We start from the raw sequence: 19,739 nt of genomic DNA on the forward strand, positions 1-19,739 counted from the left end.
GACTTGCCTCTGTGCTGCAGCAGTCCCGGGCTGGCTGTTTTCACCTTCAGACACCTCTGAAGCACCCAAAGGGCACCAAGGAACCGTCTCCATCAGCAGTTTCCCAGAGCTGTGGCTGAGAGCAAAGCTGGGCTGGATGGAGCTTTGGGAACACCCACCACCAGGAAAGGCAAGAACCGCCTCACACTGTCCCAGATTAGAGGGAACAAATGCAGAGGAAGCACCACGCCATGGGCCTGCACAGGGCATGAGACCAGATCACCAGCCCTCAGCACCAGACTCCCCTGCAGTAGGAAAGGAGCCAGAGAGATCCTCTAGGGAACAGAGCCAAGCTCCTCCGGCTGGCAGGCAGGCTGAGCTAAACAGTCTCCTCCTGCATTACGGACTCCTACAGGCGTGCTAGCAATTACCTGGGCAGCACTGCTAGACTGGGTGAAGAACCTGACACTAAACTGGAAAAAAAAAAAAAAAAATTCAAGGGAAGTCCTCATGTAAGCAGGAGTTGTAAGTAGGGTAAGGCTCTCCCATATTTCCACATCAGCTCTTAGAAAATTGTCATTTCCTCATGCCTGGAGCTCTGTGGTAAAAGCTGGTGTACCTGGAAAGAAGAATCCAGCTCAGAATGGAAAAGTTTAGTTTAAGGTGCTTCTTCCTGTGTCAATCCTGACAGAGCTGATCTGAAAGTTGTTTTACAACATTTCCCTGACCCAAAAGCAGGCACAAGGTAAAGAATCCTAGTCAGCCCCTGACAGGGCCACTCCCTTGCCCACTTCCCAGCACAGTTGTGGGTGCACCTTGGAGCCTGTATCCCACACATTAGACACCTTTGTTACCAAGCATTGCAGCTGCTTTGTAAATGGTTTTATTAAGAGCTCTGTAGCTGTCCTTCCCCCTCTCTGCCAGTTCCTACTCCCCAGCATCAGGAGGGCACAGTGCAGTGCCTATCAGCCAGCATTCCCACTAATTCTCAAAATGACAAATGATAACAGGTTTCATTGGATTTAAGGTTTATCTTTGCAACATAATCCTGTACAAAACCAAACCTCACCCATTTCAGGATTCTATGTTCAGAACTGTTCTCTAGTTGTAAACGTGAGTTATCAATGAACACTTACACCAATTCAATGCTCTGCTGATTTCCCCACCTGTCTATTGTGTGCTTAAAATCTCTTCAGGAGAAAGTAGCAATGAGTTATTTAGCTTACACACAAAGCCCTGCTCAGGCATGTACCACAACTGGAGACATAAAATCCCAAGGCAAAAAAAAGCAAACAAGCTGGTAACACCAGGATAGGTTTTATTTGCTCCCTGAATTAAATATTGGCAGATACAGAAAATTCAGATACCAACTATTTCCCCAACATTTACAAGACTGAGTTTGCAATGTCAGAAAACAAGGACATTTATGCACAATCCTGGCAACTGATAGTGAGTGCACAAGATCGCCCTGCCTGCACATCAGCTTTTAAGAGGCAGTATCCCTGGTCTCCAATGCTGTCCCCTCACTGACAATTGTGGCACCACGGAACAGCCAAGTAAATATATCCTGAGTGGGCAGCTCCAGTGCATTTCCCCCTGCAAAGGATTTATTCCATGCTCCTCCTGAAGGGGCAGAGGCAAGGTCAGCACATCCAACAAATAACCCACCTATGAAGACACGCTGATGCTCGCTGTGCCCTTTTTGCTCTGTTCTTTGAGAGTAGGGAAGAACACAGCACGGGGACACTTCAAGGAAGCTGTTCTTAAAGGCCTTACTGCTGCCACATATTGTCTGTGCTGGCAACAAAGTGCCAGAGGCACACACGCTCCCTGCTGCTTGCCGAGCTGCTCTGCGGCTGCAGAACTTCACAGTGGGTTTGCAGCACTTTCTCTGCTGTCTGAGGGAAGTTTTCAAATAAATAAAAGGACATGAAGTAAGCAAGCTTGTATAACTGAAATCATGTGGATACACAGACCACGTGCTGTTGAAGGAAATACCACTCACTCCTTTTCACACTGGAGCAGAATTTAGGAACTTGCATCCTCTTCAAAGCAGCTGGTGCAGTCAGTGCCCCCCGGAGCAAAACACAAGTGTAGTTGGTGCAGCAGGAGGAGCCAGGCACCTCTGCTCCCTTTTTATTAAAAAAATAAAGAAACAGACACTTCTCTAAAACATGTCTGCTAAGCTGGGGTGCACAGAAGACGGATCACATGTAAGATGTGTCGACCTGCACAGCATTTCACTGGCCAGTGCACATCCACTGCTAGCCAACCCCACCCAGGGAGCTGACACACACCATCCCCGGTTCTACAGCAGGGGAAACACATGGTTTTACCAACTCCACTGTGCAACCTCGTGTTAGATCCTAGCATGGCAGATGGCAAGAGATTTTCCCTTTTGGAAAGATCACAGAAGTGCCTTCTAGGCTGCAAAATGCCTTGGGCATCCTCATACAATTGCATCTTCTCCAGGCACAGGAACTCCTGAATCCCAGTCCTGCACTCCAGATCCTAATCCACATGCTCTTACTCACCAACCTTGCCAGTGTCTCTTCAGCAGGAGTTCTCTTAGCCCCAGAAGCAACAATGACTCCAAATACCTTAGCTGTATGACCATTCTTCCACAATCCCGATGGTTAGATCTAAATGGGCATCATATGCATTTGCATCTCCTCATTCCCTTTGTATTAGTAACAAGGACCTCCTCAAAGATAGCTTATAGTATATCATATCCAGGTTCCAGAGGGATTTTAGGTATCACCACCTCCTGCTTTTCCCTTATGGTTTTTACACTGGGTTGCAATATAAGGTGTGCAAGTGAGGGAGGGAGGGAAGTGGTGAAGTTGGGAACACACAACTGAATTGATGATGGGATTGTCAGTCACTTCGATGTCAGGCCTCACATCTACACACCATGCACTGGCATTGATCTTGCCCTGCCCACTCGGCCCAGAAAGGCAGTGAGAGCCTTTTCTCATGCTGAGCCACCGCGTCAGTCTTGGTCGCCATCAGACGACTCCTCCTCTGCCTCCTCCAGCCATTGGATAAACTTCTGGAGCTGCAGAAAGAATGATACATAATTGGGCTACAACTGACACCAAAGAGATGCTGCAAATGCTCAACAAATACATTGTGTGTGTGATCATCACTATCATACACAAGAAAGAGAAAGTGTTTCCAGAAGACAAAGAAACTGAGACAGATTGAGGGAGAGGGAGACAGTTAGGTGAAAAACAATTGGGATGCCACAGACAAATGCAGACTAAATTCCTGAAGGAGATTCCTCCAGTCAGACAATCCCCACAACACTTAGCAAAAAGACAAAAGTTTCAGAGTTTTTCAGAGCTTGAGGGCAAAGAGATGACAGCTGCACCTTAGCTAAGACATGTTAGGAAAACTCTGTTGGGAAAAAAACTACTTCCTGAGAAACTGCTATTAAAAAGGCAGCTCATTTTACCTTTTAACTGGGCTTGAACAAGCAGCTGAAAGCACTGCTGACCTATACTAATAGCTGACTTTGAAGAACAGTTTTGTTTAAAACCTTTGCAGAAATGGCTTTTTTTCCCCTGCTCCTCTTCCAGATCCAGGGAGGAGGACTGGAACAGGGCTCAGCCAAACTGCAGCACAAAGTTCTGCCTGATGGAGGAGGGAAGTTTATATGCTCCTTGCAACAGAAGCCAAATGAAACCACTCAGTACAGCAAACATTTAGAAATATATGCAAAGGGACTGGTGAGCCAGGAATGAAAGCTTCAAAGGAATTGCATGGGGCCAGCACACAGGGCATTGGCCTAAAGCCCATTTCAAATGGGTGTTGGCTTAGAGAAGCTGTGCTGCTACTCCAGAAAGTGCTGGGCTCGTGCTACAGGGAGCACACCAGAAACAATCCTACTACTTCCATTCGTCATCCAAACAGGATGATTGTGGCAGAATGCACAGAAACGTCTGTTCTGGAGAACAAAGTTGTGTTGCTTAATGTTCAGTGCACTGGTGTGTTTCTTGGCCTACCATGTAATGGCAGCTGCTCCACAGAAGGTGACAGTCGCACCAAACTCCACTCCAAGTTTCTTTCAGCAGCTGTTGTCTCTCTGTTCCCCCACCACGGCCTCTTCAAACACCTTTGGGACTTACCCGCTGGTTTTTCCGAAGCTGCTTTCCTTTGTCAGACGTGTCCCGCAAAGAGAACCAATTGAGAATTACATCTTCTTCCAGAATTTCCAGCTGGTAAAATGTCATCAACACCTGCATCAATTAGAAAAGAGCAACAGGCGTCCTATAAGCTCTTTTGGGACTAGCTCACGTCCAAGTACAAAATTTGCACGTAATCTGTGTCTCTCAGCTACATCTTCAACAGAAGGCACTCAGTCTGCTTCATTTTCCTTTTACTGTTAAAAATAACTGTGCTTCTCCTACCAAGCCTTATGCTCCTGACAGTTAAACATTATGACACATAGTGAGTCGAAGTTCAAGCCCCATCAGCTTCAGCTCTGTGGATGATGGGTATGAGGGCCCTGAGCAACAAATGGCCACAGAGGATGTCAGTTCAAGATGTTACTTAAGTTCTCTTTTTAAAGCAACCCAAACCCCTCCCCAAAGCAGATCTAACAAGCAGCTGATGCAGGCCCACATACACACAACGGGGACACGTGCAGAAGAGCATGAACCTATGCAGCTCTGCCCCAGGCTCCCTCCTCCTGCCAGCTCTCTCTTAGCAGTGCCTTATGGCAGGTGTCAAAGCAATTGGTCATTCATCAGCTCAAGCCCCTGCCCTGTGAGCGAGGAGGAGACACAATCAGGCTTTCTCAGGGTGCCTTTGTGCTCAGGCAGAGCAGGCACTTTGCAGTCGGTCTCCTTGCAGCAGAGCACTAACAAAGCTGGCTGCCAACTCCAAATATAAAGTGTCACTTCAATTCCCAGCCTCCAGGGAAACTCAGGCCCCTAGAACAATGGACACATGCCAAACAATTGCTGTAATTCAAGGGCATTTTGGCTCACCAAACTGAAGGCTTTTGGCTCCAGTCCTAAGTGGTTTGCCATCAGCTAGAAGCACCGGTAGAAGTTAGGATTACTCTTTCTTGAGGAACCAAGAGTTAAGTAGGCTCTAGGAGAGCTCTTCCAAAAAAGACAGAGGTTTCCTGAGTTGCTGCTAAAGGAAAGACTTGCAATCCAAGTCAAATGCTCTTCATGTGATAGGGAAGAACAAACGCAGGGACAAAGTATTTGTGAAGGAGGGTGAGGAGGAATATACTGAAAACTCTCAGAAACGGGGAGACAGGTAATCAGCCACGTCAGCTTCTCTTTATTTCTAGTTTCATAACTAGCTCAGCCCAAATAAAATCTGTGATTCCCAGGTTTGCTTGTTTTGTGCTCTAAATCAGGATAGGCCATTTAGCAGTTAGATCCCAGGGACCACAGACAGACAAATGAAGTAAAGCTCTTCCTAAAGCAAGCCTCTGGCCTCACCTCTTCCGGTGTCACAGAACAAGGGCATCGAGGTTAGAAGCTGCAAAATAATAGCTCCCTGCAGGCTGCAGGCTGGTAATTAATACTCACCCTCAGTTGTGCTCCCTCAGAGGCACAGGCAGACACAGTACTTTTTTTTTCTTAAAGGAAATTGTTATAGATGGATTTCCTACACGCCATCTCCACTGAGACCCCAAAATTCTCTCCTCTAAAGCAGACAAGCTGATGATGCAAATAGGATGCATTTCACCGTGAATCCAGCAAAAACAGGTCCTCAGATTTGGGAGCAGATACTCACTTTAGCTATCGATGCACAGAGACTGTCATGTTCCAGGAAGAATTCCTCAATGGCACATAAGGCATTCAAGTGATCTGATGCTCGTTTTATGTAGTTCTTAAACAACGGGGTCCAGTTCTTCAACAGCTGCAGGGGGAAAACACAGAAGAGCTCCTGAGCTGAGATGGACGGGTGCACTCAGCCCTGTTTCTCAGCTGTGCTGCACTAAGAAACTGGCTCAGGGAAGCATTTTAAGAAACCATTCAAACGACCACTTCATGTATTTACCCCACTCTGTCCATTTGCACATGTGCAGACAGGACCTGGTTTTACTAAGCAGCTTTGACGACATCCGTTAGCTTTCTTGTTTTTGCCTCTCTGGATGAATACCAGATCATCACAATAAATGTGTTCAATGGAATCTGGTATTTAAAGCAAATCACAGCAGACCAATAAGGAGAGACACATATATGCTACTCAAAGCTTCCCCCCAACAGAGCATTTGACATTTCAGTGGAATTCTCCTTCAAAGTGGAAGAACAAATAAGAAAACACAGAAAAAGACAGTGCCAGGATAATTACCAGCTGAGAGGAAGTGAACAGTGAAAAACAGCTACCCCTGAAACAGGAACACAGCAGAGCAGCCCCTGACTGCAAGTCACACGTCTGCTGTGTGCCTACAGGCTTGCTTGGATCCTGGAGTCTGCTGCAGGGAATGGGTGGGAAGGGTGAAGGGCAAGAAATTGTTACACTATTAGCTGATCTCAGTTCTCTCCTCCAAGGCTTATTTTTTATGAAGTCTTAAGTTTCATGATTTTGGTGCTGCCTCTTCAAATAATATTTCTGTCCAAGTCCTCCATAGCTCTTTCAGTTGTTGCACATAGCTGGGAAGCAAGCAGCTGGGAGCTCTGCAAAGCAGCACAGACTGACCTGAATCAGGGACAGGAGGTAATACTTAGATCCCTGTCCATAACAATTTTAGAAGGTATCAGAACTCGGATAAAGTACAAAAATTCTGCATTGGCCACATCATGACCAGATCATTCTACAAAAACACTGCAGGAAATTAAATCAGAGTTACCATATCTTATTAAATGGAGTAATTCAACAGCAGATGATCCTGCAACTACATCCCTGGCACACCTAAACATATACACTATTTTGCTGTGCCTTCAGCAGTGTCTCCTTATAGAACACATCTGGTCTGTTTTTCAGGGAAACATTTAATTCACAGGGGCTTGGGGTGTGATGAAGGAGTTCTGAGTCACCTACATTCAGGGTTAATCAGCATTATTCTGTCCAGGACAATTGTTAACAGGCAGTAGCCCTGACAGAGGGAGAGCTAGAGGACACACAGCAGGGGTGGAACCCAGACCGTGGTGATGGTTCAGGCCAGTGTGGACTACCAAAGACAGCCTGTGCTAGGAAACAGTGCTCATCTACTCCATGGTACTACATTCCATCACTTCTTCAGACATATTTTCTACGCAACCAGGCCAGAATTTGCATGCCTCAAGCAGAAACAAAGGAGGGGATTAGTATAAACAAACTGATTTGTATAGTACTACATAACCTGGCTCAAGGAACAACAGTAATAGCACAGAATGATTCTAATCATAACGGTGTCACAACAAAAAACTGAGGGTTGTGTGGCATATTTCCAGAAAGTATTTTAGCCTTTAGCAAAATGTTTAATCCTAGATACTCTTCTCCTCCTCTACACCATCTCCTGTATTTTTATTATTCTTCAGAATCTTCACCTCAAATATAGTAAAGCTACTATCCAGTTCCTTCCAGGCTCAAAACCACTTTGTAATACCTTTCTGTTGACAGAAGCTGTTGAGTTTCTGAAAGTAAGTTATTTATAAAGAAAGCAGAGCTATAAACACTCACAACTCCAGGACTCAATCCAGCGTGCCTATTGCTGGGAAAGGGAAAGGAGAAAAAAATATACCATCTCAGGCTGAGAACATGCACTGCAGTGTAGCTGGTGCTACTGGGGAAAGGAGGGCTCAGGTCCCAGTAAAAACATCCTCTGAGCCTGTATGACCAGAGAGGTCATTTGGGGAGATCACGAAAACTCTGAACTGGATAATTAGAAGCTTGCAATTATTTTTGATTTGATAAACACTGAAAAGCATGAAAAGATACCTGACAGAGAGCCTTATGGACAATACTATAACTTTCCAGGCTTTGACTCTACCCAGGTAAATCCTCAAAACAATCTACAGTCCGGAGAAAGCAATAAAATCCCTCTGACAGGTTGATTCATCACAAATTCAAACCCCAAAGAGGTTTGTGATCCCGTTCTCTTGTCAGAAGGACAGTCTTGACACTAAAACTATTTTACATCTACCCCCAGCACAGAACACCATCATGATGTACATGCAAAACATGAGGGACAAAACTATAATTCCAACATGTTACACCACAAGAGCATCTGTGCTGATCACCATAGAGGGCTTCAGTGAAAGCAGAGATCATTTTGGCCCCAGATATAAGCAATCTCACGTTGTCTTATCTTGCACAATGTTACAGAATCCCTGTCTACAGTTCTAGGAAAAGTCTGTGCTCTACATCCTGTGCAAGAGCTGAACAAGACACCTGGTATACATCAAACTGGATACCTCTATTTCTCGAGCCTCCCTGTTTCATCTGAAAAACGTACCCATGGGCATATCCTTTACCGGATGCTTGTTTCCTAAAACTGCTGCAACACTTAAGAGCTTCGTGCTTGGGAGCCATCACTTCAGAGCACATACTGTGGTTTTAAGTCAAACCATACATCATAACTATGGCATTTCCACAGTTTCCCCTCCTGAACTGTCTGGGACTGTTCCACCATTGGTTTTACACAAGCAACCCATCTTCCTTCAGCATCTCTTGGTCAAAGCTGAGCTACAAAGAGGGGGAGAAACATAAAACAGTTCTACAAGGTTCACTGGGCTTCTGATATCCACCACTCTCAGAATGTAAGTATCTCCACCTCATACAAAATAAGATTTTGCCATATCTGCACCATCATGAGCAGAGCTCAGCCCAATACCGCTATTGCCTGAAGCAATTTTAGCTGCACATTTCAGCCATGTGCTTCCATTATATACTAACCTATACCAAGCCAGTGCTTGGGATTCCCAGAGTGTAAGATTTAGTAAATTAATGGAGTGTACTGTTTACTAACTAGGGAACCACAAGTTGCAGAAAAGCCACAGTTTCAGATGCTGTACATCATCTGCCTGAAGAACTGTTCTCTTCAGAGCACTGCTGGTAAATACACAAAGCTGCTGCCCTGGAAGACCAGCAATGTCTGGATTAATCATTTGTGTTTCATAAATCAACACAATTCCCTGCCTAGAGAAATTCCACCTGCCCATGACATGGGGCACGGTCTCCCTGAATATAAGATTTAGATTACTATTGCGTCTCACTAAAGGTGAGTTGATTTGCTGTCTCAGCTGTTAAACATGAGCACCAGCTTTCCTTTGATGAAATATACATGGACAAAGTTACACAGAAGTAAGCCCTTCACGTACGTCCATTGTCTTTAGCTTCTAAAGAGGTTTTGGGCAATTACACAGAACTTTAGGCATTTATCTTTTTCATTCCAGACTTAGAACGTCTTCTGACTGGGTGCTGCAGTGAAGTTCTCCTGTTCCACTCATGCTAGATTAGGAGCCCAACCTGGGAGACAGAAAGAGATGCTATATCCTAGCTGGGACAAAAAAATCTAACATCCTACACAGCTACCAATTCCACACAAGCTGTTGTCTAGATGTAGTGCTTTCCACTTAGAATCTAACATCTGCTCCAACATTTCCTTCAGTCATTCCCTTCAATTCTCTTTTTTCGGGACAGGACGTGCTATTCAAGAAAACAGTCTGGAAAAATGAACAACAGCAAAAAAGAATTTAAACAGAGTGAACAGCAAAATCTCACTAAGCCATGTGACAAACAGATCAGTTCACATGGATGTTTCCTGCAGAAGGCATCTCCACATGTCCAGGAGGTGTTAAAGTACCATGCTTACACCTACACAAAGGAGAATTGGCTTTTCTCCCTTCCCCATCAATTGACAGCACACACTTCCTCAGAGAAAGGATTAGCAGGAAGTCTAGTGTTCTTCTTAAGATCAATCTCCTACAAAAAATAAAAGGAGCCCTAAAAAAATTAAAGCAGTCTGTCCCAAACACGTCAGACTCATTCATTATGAAAGAGTATCTTGGTAACCTGTAGATTTTGCAAAGTCAAATGCATAAATCGGCAATAAAGAGACAAAAATACTACAATGACTTCAGCTTGGATCAACAAAACCACTAAGACAAGACTGCCTGCTTTTTAGAACAGATCCTACCCTATTTTGTCTCCTATAAGTCAGGAAATTGAAACTGGTCTCACCCAATCATACAATCCATCTCTCTAGAGACAAAGCAGAACTATCTTCGCACAAAGACAACAATATTGTGCCTTTGCATTTGACTGAAAAAAAAATTGGCACCACCAACAATACGCAGACAAGTTAAGACCTTGGAAAGGATCCCATTGGGAGAGGAGTGCCCCTTGCTGCCCCAGGGACAGGGTTTAAGATAGATTGGAACAGGGTTCCTGGAATGCAAGCCCGTAAAGACATCACTAACAGACCTTTTCTTTTCTCTTCTACACCAGCGATGCCCTCCTATCCCACACAGGAAACAGAGACAAACCACAGGTACTGAAGGAGAGCTCCCACACCTACAGTCTCAGCCGAGTTCTGTCAAGCACTTCACTTTCACTTCTATAGAAGATGAAGAGGCTCGTGAACTCATGGAGTTCAACTGGCTTCAGGATTAACCAAAGAAACTTCTCAGCCAGGAACTACCTGGGCACACAAAGGGATGGCTACACATTAGGAGACAAGTCCAAAGAAGAGCCAAATGGAGCAGGACTTACAGGAAGTAACGCTGAGAAATAGCTTTGGGAGTCCAGGTTTGCATCCAGCTGCTGCAGTGGGAACTCCAGGATCACTTTACTGAGCACCTGCATCATCTCCTTCAGGCCAATGTTATATGCGTATCTACGATGAAAAAGGCAAAAACATCCCAACATTTCACACTATCAATCTGCAGACTGTAGCTCTTCACAGAGATACAGCAGAAAATCTGATTTCCATCTTCCACACTTGTTTTTTTACTTGGTTGATTGATTTTCCAAATATTCAGGCAATAAAACCACCTTGCATTACATCAGGCCCTGCAAAGGCCACAAGTCCTGAAAATCTGCTATCACAGTGGAACAAACTGCTGCAAGGATAGCACCCTCACACTTACCAGAGTGCTATAGCAATGCTCTTGCACAAAAGAAGGGAAACAGGTTTGGATTTGAGAAATACTAGGTAAAAGGCACTCCGATTATGTGTTCTAGACTTGCTGCTGTAAAAGCAGTGTGGACAAGCCACAGCACAGCCCCAGCTGCAGGCACCTGGCTGAGTGCTGCAATGCACAGAGCAGCAGACCCTGTGTGAACTCACAGGCAGTTGTGCCAAGAACTGGCTTGCTCTCTTCAGTCCACAGTTACTTAACAGCAATTCAATCTCTCCTTACAGAACCAGGGCAGGAAAAGCCTAACCACCAAGGATGCTACAGATGCAGCTGGTGCTCTCAATCAACTTCTGCTGTCATTCAGTCATGATCTCTAAGCTGCATTTGTCATGCTCCATACTGATAAAATTAATGTTTAACAATCAAACAAGAGCATTCATATGGTTTCTCCTCTTCTTTTGACAGGTCTGCTGTCAAACTTGACCATTCAGCATAAGGGACAGCATCCCTAGGGGAACACTCACTTGAGGGAGTTTATTTCCAGGACCAGGTTGTCACAGGAAATGTTTTCTTCTTCACCCCTCTGTAATGTACCCAGAACCTCATTCTGGAAAACTAATGAAAGAAAGGACAGGCAGTTAGAGGTGAGGGAAAAGCACAGATTCTTCAAAATGCTCATTACTGAAGGAACTATGCCCTTCACAAAGGAAGCATTCTGAGACTGATGTCTATTTGTTCTCTGTAAGCTGACACAAACCCACAGCAACTATGCTTATAAATAATGGGATATAATTCAAATATAGGAAATATAGGAAAGTACCTACTAGAAATCATTGATCCACAGAAACCAGTACAAAGCTATTTACCTCTACAGGTAACCTTTTAGAGTGGAATTTCTATTATACTTTCACAATCTAGCTTTTCCCGTTCAGACACACCTGATCTTCCCATAACTAAAGATATGAATTCTAACCTAAAATCTATTGATTTAATTTCCTTAGGGGAGATATTCCAACATGAAAACTTGGTTGTTTTTTTTTTTTCAGTTTGGCTTGAACCCATTTCAAATCCAGATAAGCTTAACATAACAAAAGAGAAAAACAAAACATCTCTGCCAAAAGACACAGCTCCTACAAGGACATCGAATTCTCCATCAAGAACAGCACTAAGCTGTCCACACAGGGAAACTCTGCTGGACCTTCCCACAGTCTCTGAGTTTAGGCAATAGCACTGCCATTTAAACAGACAATTTAGGGAGCTCTTTCATGTAGACCCAGTGATCAGGAATGAGAAAGATGGAGGATCTCTGTCTAGTTTCTCATCCTTGGCTGCCTTGGGTTAACACAACAAGGATACAGAGAATATTAAAGACCTCTGTAGAATATGCAGAAAGTGAAGCCAGGAAACAGCATATTATAGACATCCACAAATTTTCCAATACACACAGAGAAAGCAGCACAAATCTCACACATTGCATTATCTCTGCAGAGTCACCATAGTTCTTTCCACCCATCTCTCACCTTTGATGTCATCCAGCTGAGGGGATGCTGCCCGACTATCTGGCTCCTCAGAGCCCATGCTCAGGTCACTGTCTGACTCGCTCTCTTCCTCTGAATGCATAGCTGGGCCTGAGGAAGAAGAGAAGACGCACCATTCAGCACCCAAAAGCTGCAACTATCACATGCACGAGGAAACAGGTGTCCTAGGGACTTCCCAACCAAGTCAGCAACTATCTGTCCTTGCAGGGAAGCTTCTATTTACTGGTCCAGATGATTAGATTTGCTGCAGAGGGAACGCTGCAGCTGGCACTAGGATAATGGCATTTTTTGAAAGTCTGCAGGCAGACAACAAAGGACAGGGATAGAAGCAAATGCATTTTGCGCAGGCTGCTGACTCACGATGGAGCAATGTCAGCAGACACTGTCACTCCCAGGAAGAAAGCCAGCAGCACCTGGAATAGCAAAAGCATATTTCCTCTGAGGGAGGGCCTAGTACCCCATAGTGCAGCATTCACAGCACAGATAGCTCTGGATGTTAGAGCAAGTCACTTATCTAATAAACACCTTCCACAGAGCACAGGAAGAGAGGATCTGGTCCACCAATTGCTTTCACCTCTCACCTTGCCTCCACACACAGGTGTTACCTGGAGCCAGTCTGCTTCACAAAGCTCAAGTCTTGCTCTACACACAACTCTCAACATCCCACTTGGCCAGTTTCCCCAACACAGGTCTGTCTCTTCATCCCCAGGTGACCACACTAAACTTTTCCTCACCCCATAGGCTTTGTCTCTGCTCTTCTTCATCCTCTTCATTCTTGTCATCTGGTTTCCAGAGATAGCCTCTGCCCTCTGAGCCTACGTCCTTTTTATTGTAACCTGAAAAAGAATCAGCAATCAGAGCATAGATGTACTGGATCTGGTTACAGGTAAAACTGAAATAAACTGGTATAACCTGCACATTACTGTCCCTAAATATCCTTCAAGAGGGAGCTGGGATTCCTGCAGATGCATACAGATTTCAGCTTTTATCTTCTCACTTGTCTTGACAAGTGACCGATTTACTCCTCCCTACAGCAGCAGCATTCAGCAGACCGTGTTTAGATCCCTTGACAAACCCAGATTGTAAAAAGAGTACTTCACAAGGACAAAGCCCCTGGACACAGTCCAGATACGAGGACATACATCTTGCAACTGCCTTGAACTTAACATCTCTTCCAATTTGATCTTATTGTCTCCTACAGGGCTCCTACTTGAAGGAAAATGAAATATACCTGAGCCTCCAAGATTTTAATACTGGGATATTGAGGTGCATCTCACTGTCCAGCTTTGAGCTGAATATTCTTGCTTGCCTTAATGAAAGCACATAGGTTCCAAGCTGAATGCAGCACTAAGCTCCAGCCTGGCACTGCTGAATGAGGGAGGGAAAGACTCCAAAAGATCATGGAAGGCAAAGCCCTTGCACAGCCTTGGTGCATGGAGCCAGAGACTCTCATACCTTTCAGTTTCACTTTGCTCTCCTCCTTGTTCACACCAGAATCATCGCTGAACTGGTCATCGTCCTCTTCCTCCTCATCTGGGGGGTGCAGAGAGATCACTGTGCCCTCAGAGAGAGTAATGCCAGGACCTACTACTACCTGCAAATATGTACAACATATCTTAATGAAACAACACCCTGACTGCCCCCAGGTACCTCCACCAGCAGGGACAACAGCTGCTCCAGACAGGCTCTTATTAACAAGTATAACTGAAGACATCAGCACTGCCAGATCCCACACCACACTGCCCCAGCCAAACAAAGGGAAGAAAAAGGTGGTAGAGTAGCACAGTCATCATCCCTGCAAAAAACCTTGGAGCAGCCCTGTATTCTGGTACGGTCTAGTACAAGTTTAGTAACCTGCCAAGGAAGACACAAAGCAGACCAGATAAAAATCATCTCACCTGAGAAGAGAGGACACAGCGGGGCTTTAGCTTTACTTTCTCCTTCACTTCAGCCTCGTCACAGACAACAGAATGGTGGATCTCCACATTATCTGCTATGTGTACTCTGTCCCACAGGAAAGCTCCGTCCAAAACAACTTTATCACCTGTTACACAGCACCAAGTACAAATATGTTGAGCAAGGCAGTCTGCTGCTCTCCCACACTGCTGAGTCCACTAGACAGCATCTTACTGAATTCCAACACCCTTGATGCACGATGGATGTTAGATGACAGGCAAAAATTTGCCTTAGAGGCCTATGGCCACTTCTTACCCAAAGCTGAAAGACAAGTTTGTTCTCTACAGAGACTTAAGTTTAGAGTAACAACTGATATGTCGATTTTGGACAAACACAGCCAAATAACAAAAAAAAACCAGAAAATCCAGCCAAGGCTAGGAAGGAGTACCAAGCAACTCACAAGAATGGGAACAGATGTCCCTCATTTGCAGGATGAATTTGGTGGGTAGTAACTCTAGATCAGTAAAGTTCATGCATTCTCTATTGCTGAAACAACTCATTTCCATGAAGTACTTTTCAGCTTCCAGCTTCACTGTAGTACCCTGAAAACTTTAATCTATTTCCCCTGCTGGAAAAACAAGGTTTTCTCCTTTCTTCCCACTAGAAATCAATCAGAACCCACCTGTCATCCCCTCTCAGTGCCAAATGCACATTAAAAACTAAATCCCAGCAACCAATGCCCTGGCCTGGCAAGGCTGGCACGAACCCCATTCTTGTACTCACCTATCCTACAGTTCTGCCCAATAACACTGTTTGTGATGGAGCAGTTGCTGCCAATGACCGTTCCCTGCCCGATGAGCACATTCTCTTCCAGGATGCTGCCGTGGCCAAGGCTAACATCCACCCCTCGGTAAATGTTGTGTTTGGAATGCGTGTAACTCTGGTTCTTGTCATCAGTGAAGTTCATCTCCGGAGTGAGAGGATAAACCCAGCGCCGGATGATGTCGGAGCACACAGCCTCATACATCAGCAGGTTGCATATATGAGCACCATACTCTTCTGTCGTTACATGCATATGGATCTGGTTCCCCAGGACCTGGGAGACAGGCAGGAGAACATCAGGAGATTCTCTAAGGCAAGGCAATAGGATCTCCCTTGTAACAACTCCCTCCTTACCTCCTCATTCACCAACAGACCACGCACAAAGTCATCCCGTGTCTGGTAGTCAAAATTGTCTGTGAACAGCTCAGCCACCTGTCAGAAATAAAACAAAGGAAATAATATAGTTAGAGAAAATGTTGCCAGGGAAGCCTGCTAATTAGTGGCTATTGAGCAGTTCTCAGAGAGCCAAGTTATAAAATACAGGAAAGTGATGCTCTTGCCTGGAATAAAGCTCTGACTCCTTCTGATAGGAATGTTGACCTTCCCATCTCCTCTTCCTCTGCCAGAATCCATGAACGGATTCTGGTTTTCAAAAGGGGCAAAACATTGCTTTAGCATTTCCAAGCAATCTGCCCAGTCTCACTTTGTAGTTTAATTCCCAAGGGAAGGCTGCAGACAAGCTTTATCTGATGTGGAAGAGATGTTAGTGAGGCTTGGTTGGAATGTTACCCTAGTATGGTACCAGTCTGCAGGTACTGACGCTTTCCACAGCACAGCCATCACCTCTGTTCCACAGATGTTACTATATCCAAAATGAAATCACTTATTTTCTGGAATAGTTTCATTCTGTGCCAGATCAGTCAGTCTCTGGATACATCCACTGTGTAGTTCCGCCTGGGCTCAAGCAGTGGGTGCCAGATACAGGCTGAGCACCCATATGTTCCACAGAGCAGCACCACATGACCACCCAGGCTCTCAGCTCAGCCACTGAGAGTTCTGTTTTCCAAACCCAGTACTCAGGCCACATGCAGCCCTGCACATCAGCAGTACAAAGGGAGCAATGCAGACTGAATTTTGGACCCCTGGAAGGGCAGAGTTCACCTGTGGAGAGCAGATGCTGATGTGACAATCCAGCAAGTCATGGCGCACCTCAACGTTCTCAATAGAGTTCTGGAACAGACTCTGAAAGAGGAAAAAATTCAGATGATCCAAGTGATTCACACAGTACTGAACCCCAAAAGCCTTCTATGAGCCAGGGGCAGTACTGACTGAATTATTAAAGTGGCTGAAGTTCTGAAGATCAGAGAAATCTATGATCTACACTAGACCCAAGCTTAGCAGGCACAGCCTGGTCACACAAAGAGCTGAGTGTCAGTCAGTAGAGACTGTCCTCACCCTTACACACTGCAGCTCTCCAAGAAACAGCTTGTACTTCCAACAATCACTTTTCCCCCAGGAGGCTCTTTACCTCAGTCTCTGTACTAATGTACAAAAAAATGTGATAAATCAAAATACAATTTTCATAGTTCACAGCTATGAAATCCCCCTGTAAATTTTTTACAACTGTCGGCTGGTTTTGTGTTGTTGGGTTTTGGGGCAGTGTCGGATTTTTGGTTTTTATTGTTTAGTTGGGTTTTCTACAGTGATTTGTGCTTTCATTTGAAGGCATAAAACAACCTCCTGATTACTGATTTGGGGATGAAAATACTGTACAATCACAGCCTTAGTTCCAAGTTGAAAAAAGAAAATAGTCCATCTATCTCACTGGAGAAAGTGCCTCTGCAGACATTTACAGAGCATTTACCACATTATTAGGTGAACAGGCAGAGACTATAGGAGGCACCACTCCTTGCACCTGCTGTTATTCCACCCCGAGTCAGGCTCAACACACTTCACTGTGAGAAATATATCTGCCCCACTTTCAAACTGAAATGAGTCCCAAGCATGTGTGCCCCAGCACAATTTCACCAAGCCTCAAATATATGTTGAGGAAAAAAAAAGCTAGTTTACCACAAGTTACTTCCTATCATCTGCTCCTCCAAGAGAAGTAGCAAGAACTGTTCCCCAGCCCACATTCAAGGAGGATCTCCTCCTTGCATGGGCTGCTTCACTACCACAACCCTTTTCCACCCGTCAGGTTCAGACGCACCATAGGAAAGCGGAATCGTTTCAGCCCCTGGGTTCTCTGGTAGTGAAGGACACGGTTTGTGGCACTGTCCATAGCAATAACAATGTCATCCTCTTTGCACCTGGCATGGTGGCCAGGGGAGGACTCCTTGAATATCATCGTCATCACAGAAACATTCTTCTCCATCTTACGACGCAACCTGAAAAAGGAGGGCAGAACTCTGAGATCACTCTTCAGAGAGCTACAGCCCAGAGCCTCAGCACACCAGGCAAGCAGCACCTACTTGTGCTCCTCCAGGGCTTTGGATATATTGAAATTGGACACCACATCCCCAGTGACGAGAATGAAGTCGGAACGAACGAGGGACTTGGCATCCACGTCCCGCAGGACGTCACCGAGGGAGCGGTACAGGTCCGAGGTCACAAACCGCACCGTGTTGGGAGATGTGTGGCGGCACCACTTGGATTTTCTGCAAGGAGGAAAAAAAGAAACATCAGGAAGGCACAAAGAGGCTGTTCCTACAGAGAACACACTAGGACACAGTGCCCCAGTGCATGGCACACCTGTAAGGCGAGGTAAGGAGGATCCTGTCACAGCAAGCCCACTATCGACGGGCTCAGGGACACTCCTGTGCACACAGCAGGTTAATTGAGGGGCAGTCCCACAACACCCAACCCCAATACACTGCACAACCACCCTCCTACACAGGAGGAACGGCCTTTTTTGAGATATGCTAGGAGACCATGGTCGAAAGGGAATCTCTTGCAGTTTTCCTCAGAAGGATGAGTCAGGTCTTTGAGGCTTGTTGGAGGACAGAAAAATCTTTTCTGTGATCAAGTTAAAAAGAAGAAGAGATTCTTACTGCAAATGCTCTTTTATCTCAGCTGACTTCCAACAGCAGAAAACAAAAGTTTCTTCCACTCCAGTTGCTGTTAGGAATTCCAAGGTATAGTCAATCATGGCCACATTTGCCATAGGTAAAAGAGCCTGAAAAAAAACCAAACCCAAAAAGCATATAGACAGCCCCTTACAACTTTAGGATATAATATCGTCAGTAGTACCAGAAACATAACACAAGTAACTGCTCCACCACCTTTTATAAAAAACTTTTAGAGTTGATCTAAACAGTAAAAGTTAATTTCTGATCTTCTATAGGTGTAGATTTTCAGTTCTGAGAGGAGGGCATAAAAATTTGAGGTTATAACAGAAAACTCTTCAAGAAGACTCAAATAAATGACAGAGACTGAAAAAAAAAATCCCAGAGTGCTGATTCCCTGACTCAGGCTTTTAACTGCTTCAAGAAAAACCTGTCAGACATGAATGATGAAGCCATAGGAATATAAATGTCCACAATTAAACAAGGGGAAAAAAACCCAATCTGAAGTGAAGCAAGTATTCTCTTGACTTGACATCCAACTCACACTTCTAAACTGAGTTACTGATTCACAACTGAATGATCTCATACTATTCTTTAATTAATTTCTGGTGCTTTGTTTCAGGCCTGAGCTCGCGTGTATAATTACGAGCACCATAAACATTTAATCAGCAAACGAGGTGAGATAATTGTCCAGACCTAAATTCTCCAGAAGCTTTTTATGCTCCTTTAACACATATCCCTCTGAGCCGGATAATTAAAGTATTTTCCCCATCCATTTTTGGCCATATTCTTTCACCCACTACTGACAAGGACCAAGATTTTGTTTCTTTATCACAAACGAACCTGTCCAAACCTGCTGCCGCTCCTGCACCACACACAGAGAAGCCAGCAGCGCGGTGCCATATGGAAGAGTGGGCAGCAATTAGACCCTCGCTGCCTCTCCAACGGGGGATATAAACTCTCACAGACTCTTAAGTAAACTCTTAAAGACTCTTACACATAAACTCTGTTTACAGAGAACTGTCAGAGGTTTCCGCAGCGCGCGGGGAGGCGGCAAAAGCCTCGGCGGGGGCTGCCCGAGCCCGGGACGGCCTCGCCGCCTCCTCCAGACCCAGTGCGGGGCGAGCACTCGCCTCTCGCCAGACCTCTGCTCGCCCCGGCCGCCCGCGCACGGCGCACACCGGGACAAACAGCACCGGTGACAGCACCCAGGGGACATTCCTCACCCGTGGCCGGTCCTTGGAGATCGGGAAAAAGCGGCGGTTGAAGCTGTCGGCGACTAGCACGGCCTGGAGCGGCGGCGGCGGCTCGTCCTGCGGGTCGGGCCCGCGGGCGGCCCCCGCGCCCGGCCCGCGCCGCGCGGCGCCGCGGGCCGCCATCTCCGCACGCGGCCCACAGCGCTTCCG

The 19,739-nt window shown here is 45.5% G+C and overlaps 1 protein-coding gene across 1 annotated transcript; it reads right to left on the reverse strand.

Moving 5' to 3' along the window:
• Window positions 1–1,280: 1,280 nt before the first annotated feature.
• Window positions 1,281–19,739, reverse strand: EIF2B5 (eukaryotic translation initiation factor 2B subunit epsilon). The gene is made up of 16 exons (XM_051782196.1): window positions 19,560–19,739; window positions 18,319–18,443; window positions 17,740–17,925; window positions 17,478–17,655; window positions 16,430–16,510; window positions 15,623–15,700; window positions 15,230–15,542; window positions 14,449–14,594; window positions 14,006–14,144; window positions 13,285–13,386; window positions 12,533–12,640; window positions 11,537–11,627; window positions 10,645–10,768; window positions 5,740–5,865; window positions 4,110–4,220; window positions 1,281–3,037 (listed from the first exon to the last, which is right to left on the reverse strand). The coding sequence occupies exons 1-16, from the start codon at window positions 19,710–19,712 to the stop codon at window positions 2,972–2,974; spliced, it is 2,127 nt and encodes a 708-aa protein (XP_051638156.1). The 5' UTR covers window positions 19,713–19,739; the 3' UTR covers window positions 1,281–2,971.

The sequence above is a fragment of the Manacus candei genome, unplaced genomic scaffold (genome assembly GCF_025592945.1).
Source record: "Manacus candei isolate 608988 ecotype Guabito, Panama unplaced genomic scaffold, ASM2559294v1 h1tg000015l, whole genome shotgun sequence".
Lineage (NCBI taxonomy): Eukaryota > Metazoa > Chordata > Aves > Passeriformes > Pipridae > Manacus > Manacus candei.

Coding starts and splice junctions, on each gene's coding strand:
- EIF2B5 (XM_051782196.1), bottom strand. CDS start 19,712: ATGGCGGCCCGCGGCGCCGCGCGGCGCGGGCCGGGCGCGGGGGCCGCC. Junction 17,926..18,318: donor GAGATAAAAGAGCATTTGCA/GTAAGAATCTCT, acceptor TCCTCCTTGCAG/AAAATCCAAGTGGTGCCGCC. Junction 15,543..15,622: donor GTCTGTTGGTGAATGAGGAG/GTAAGGAGGGAG, acceptor CCTGTCTCCCAG/GTCCTGGGGAACCAGATCCA.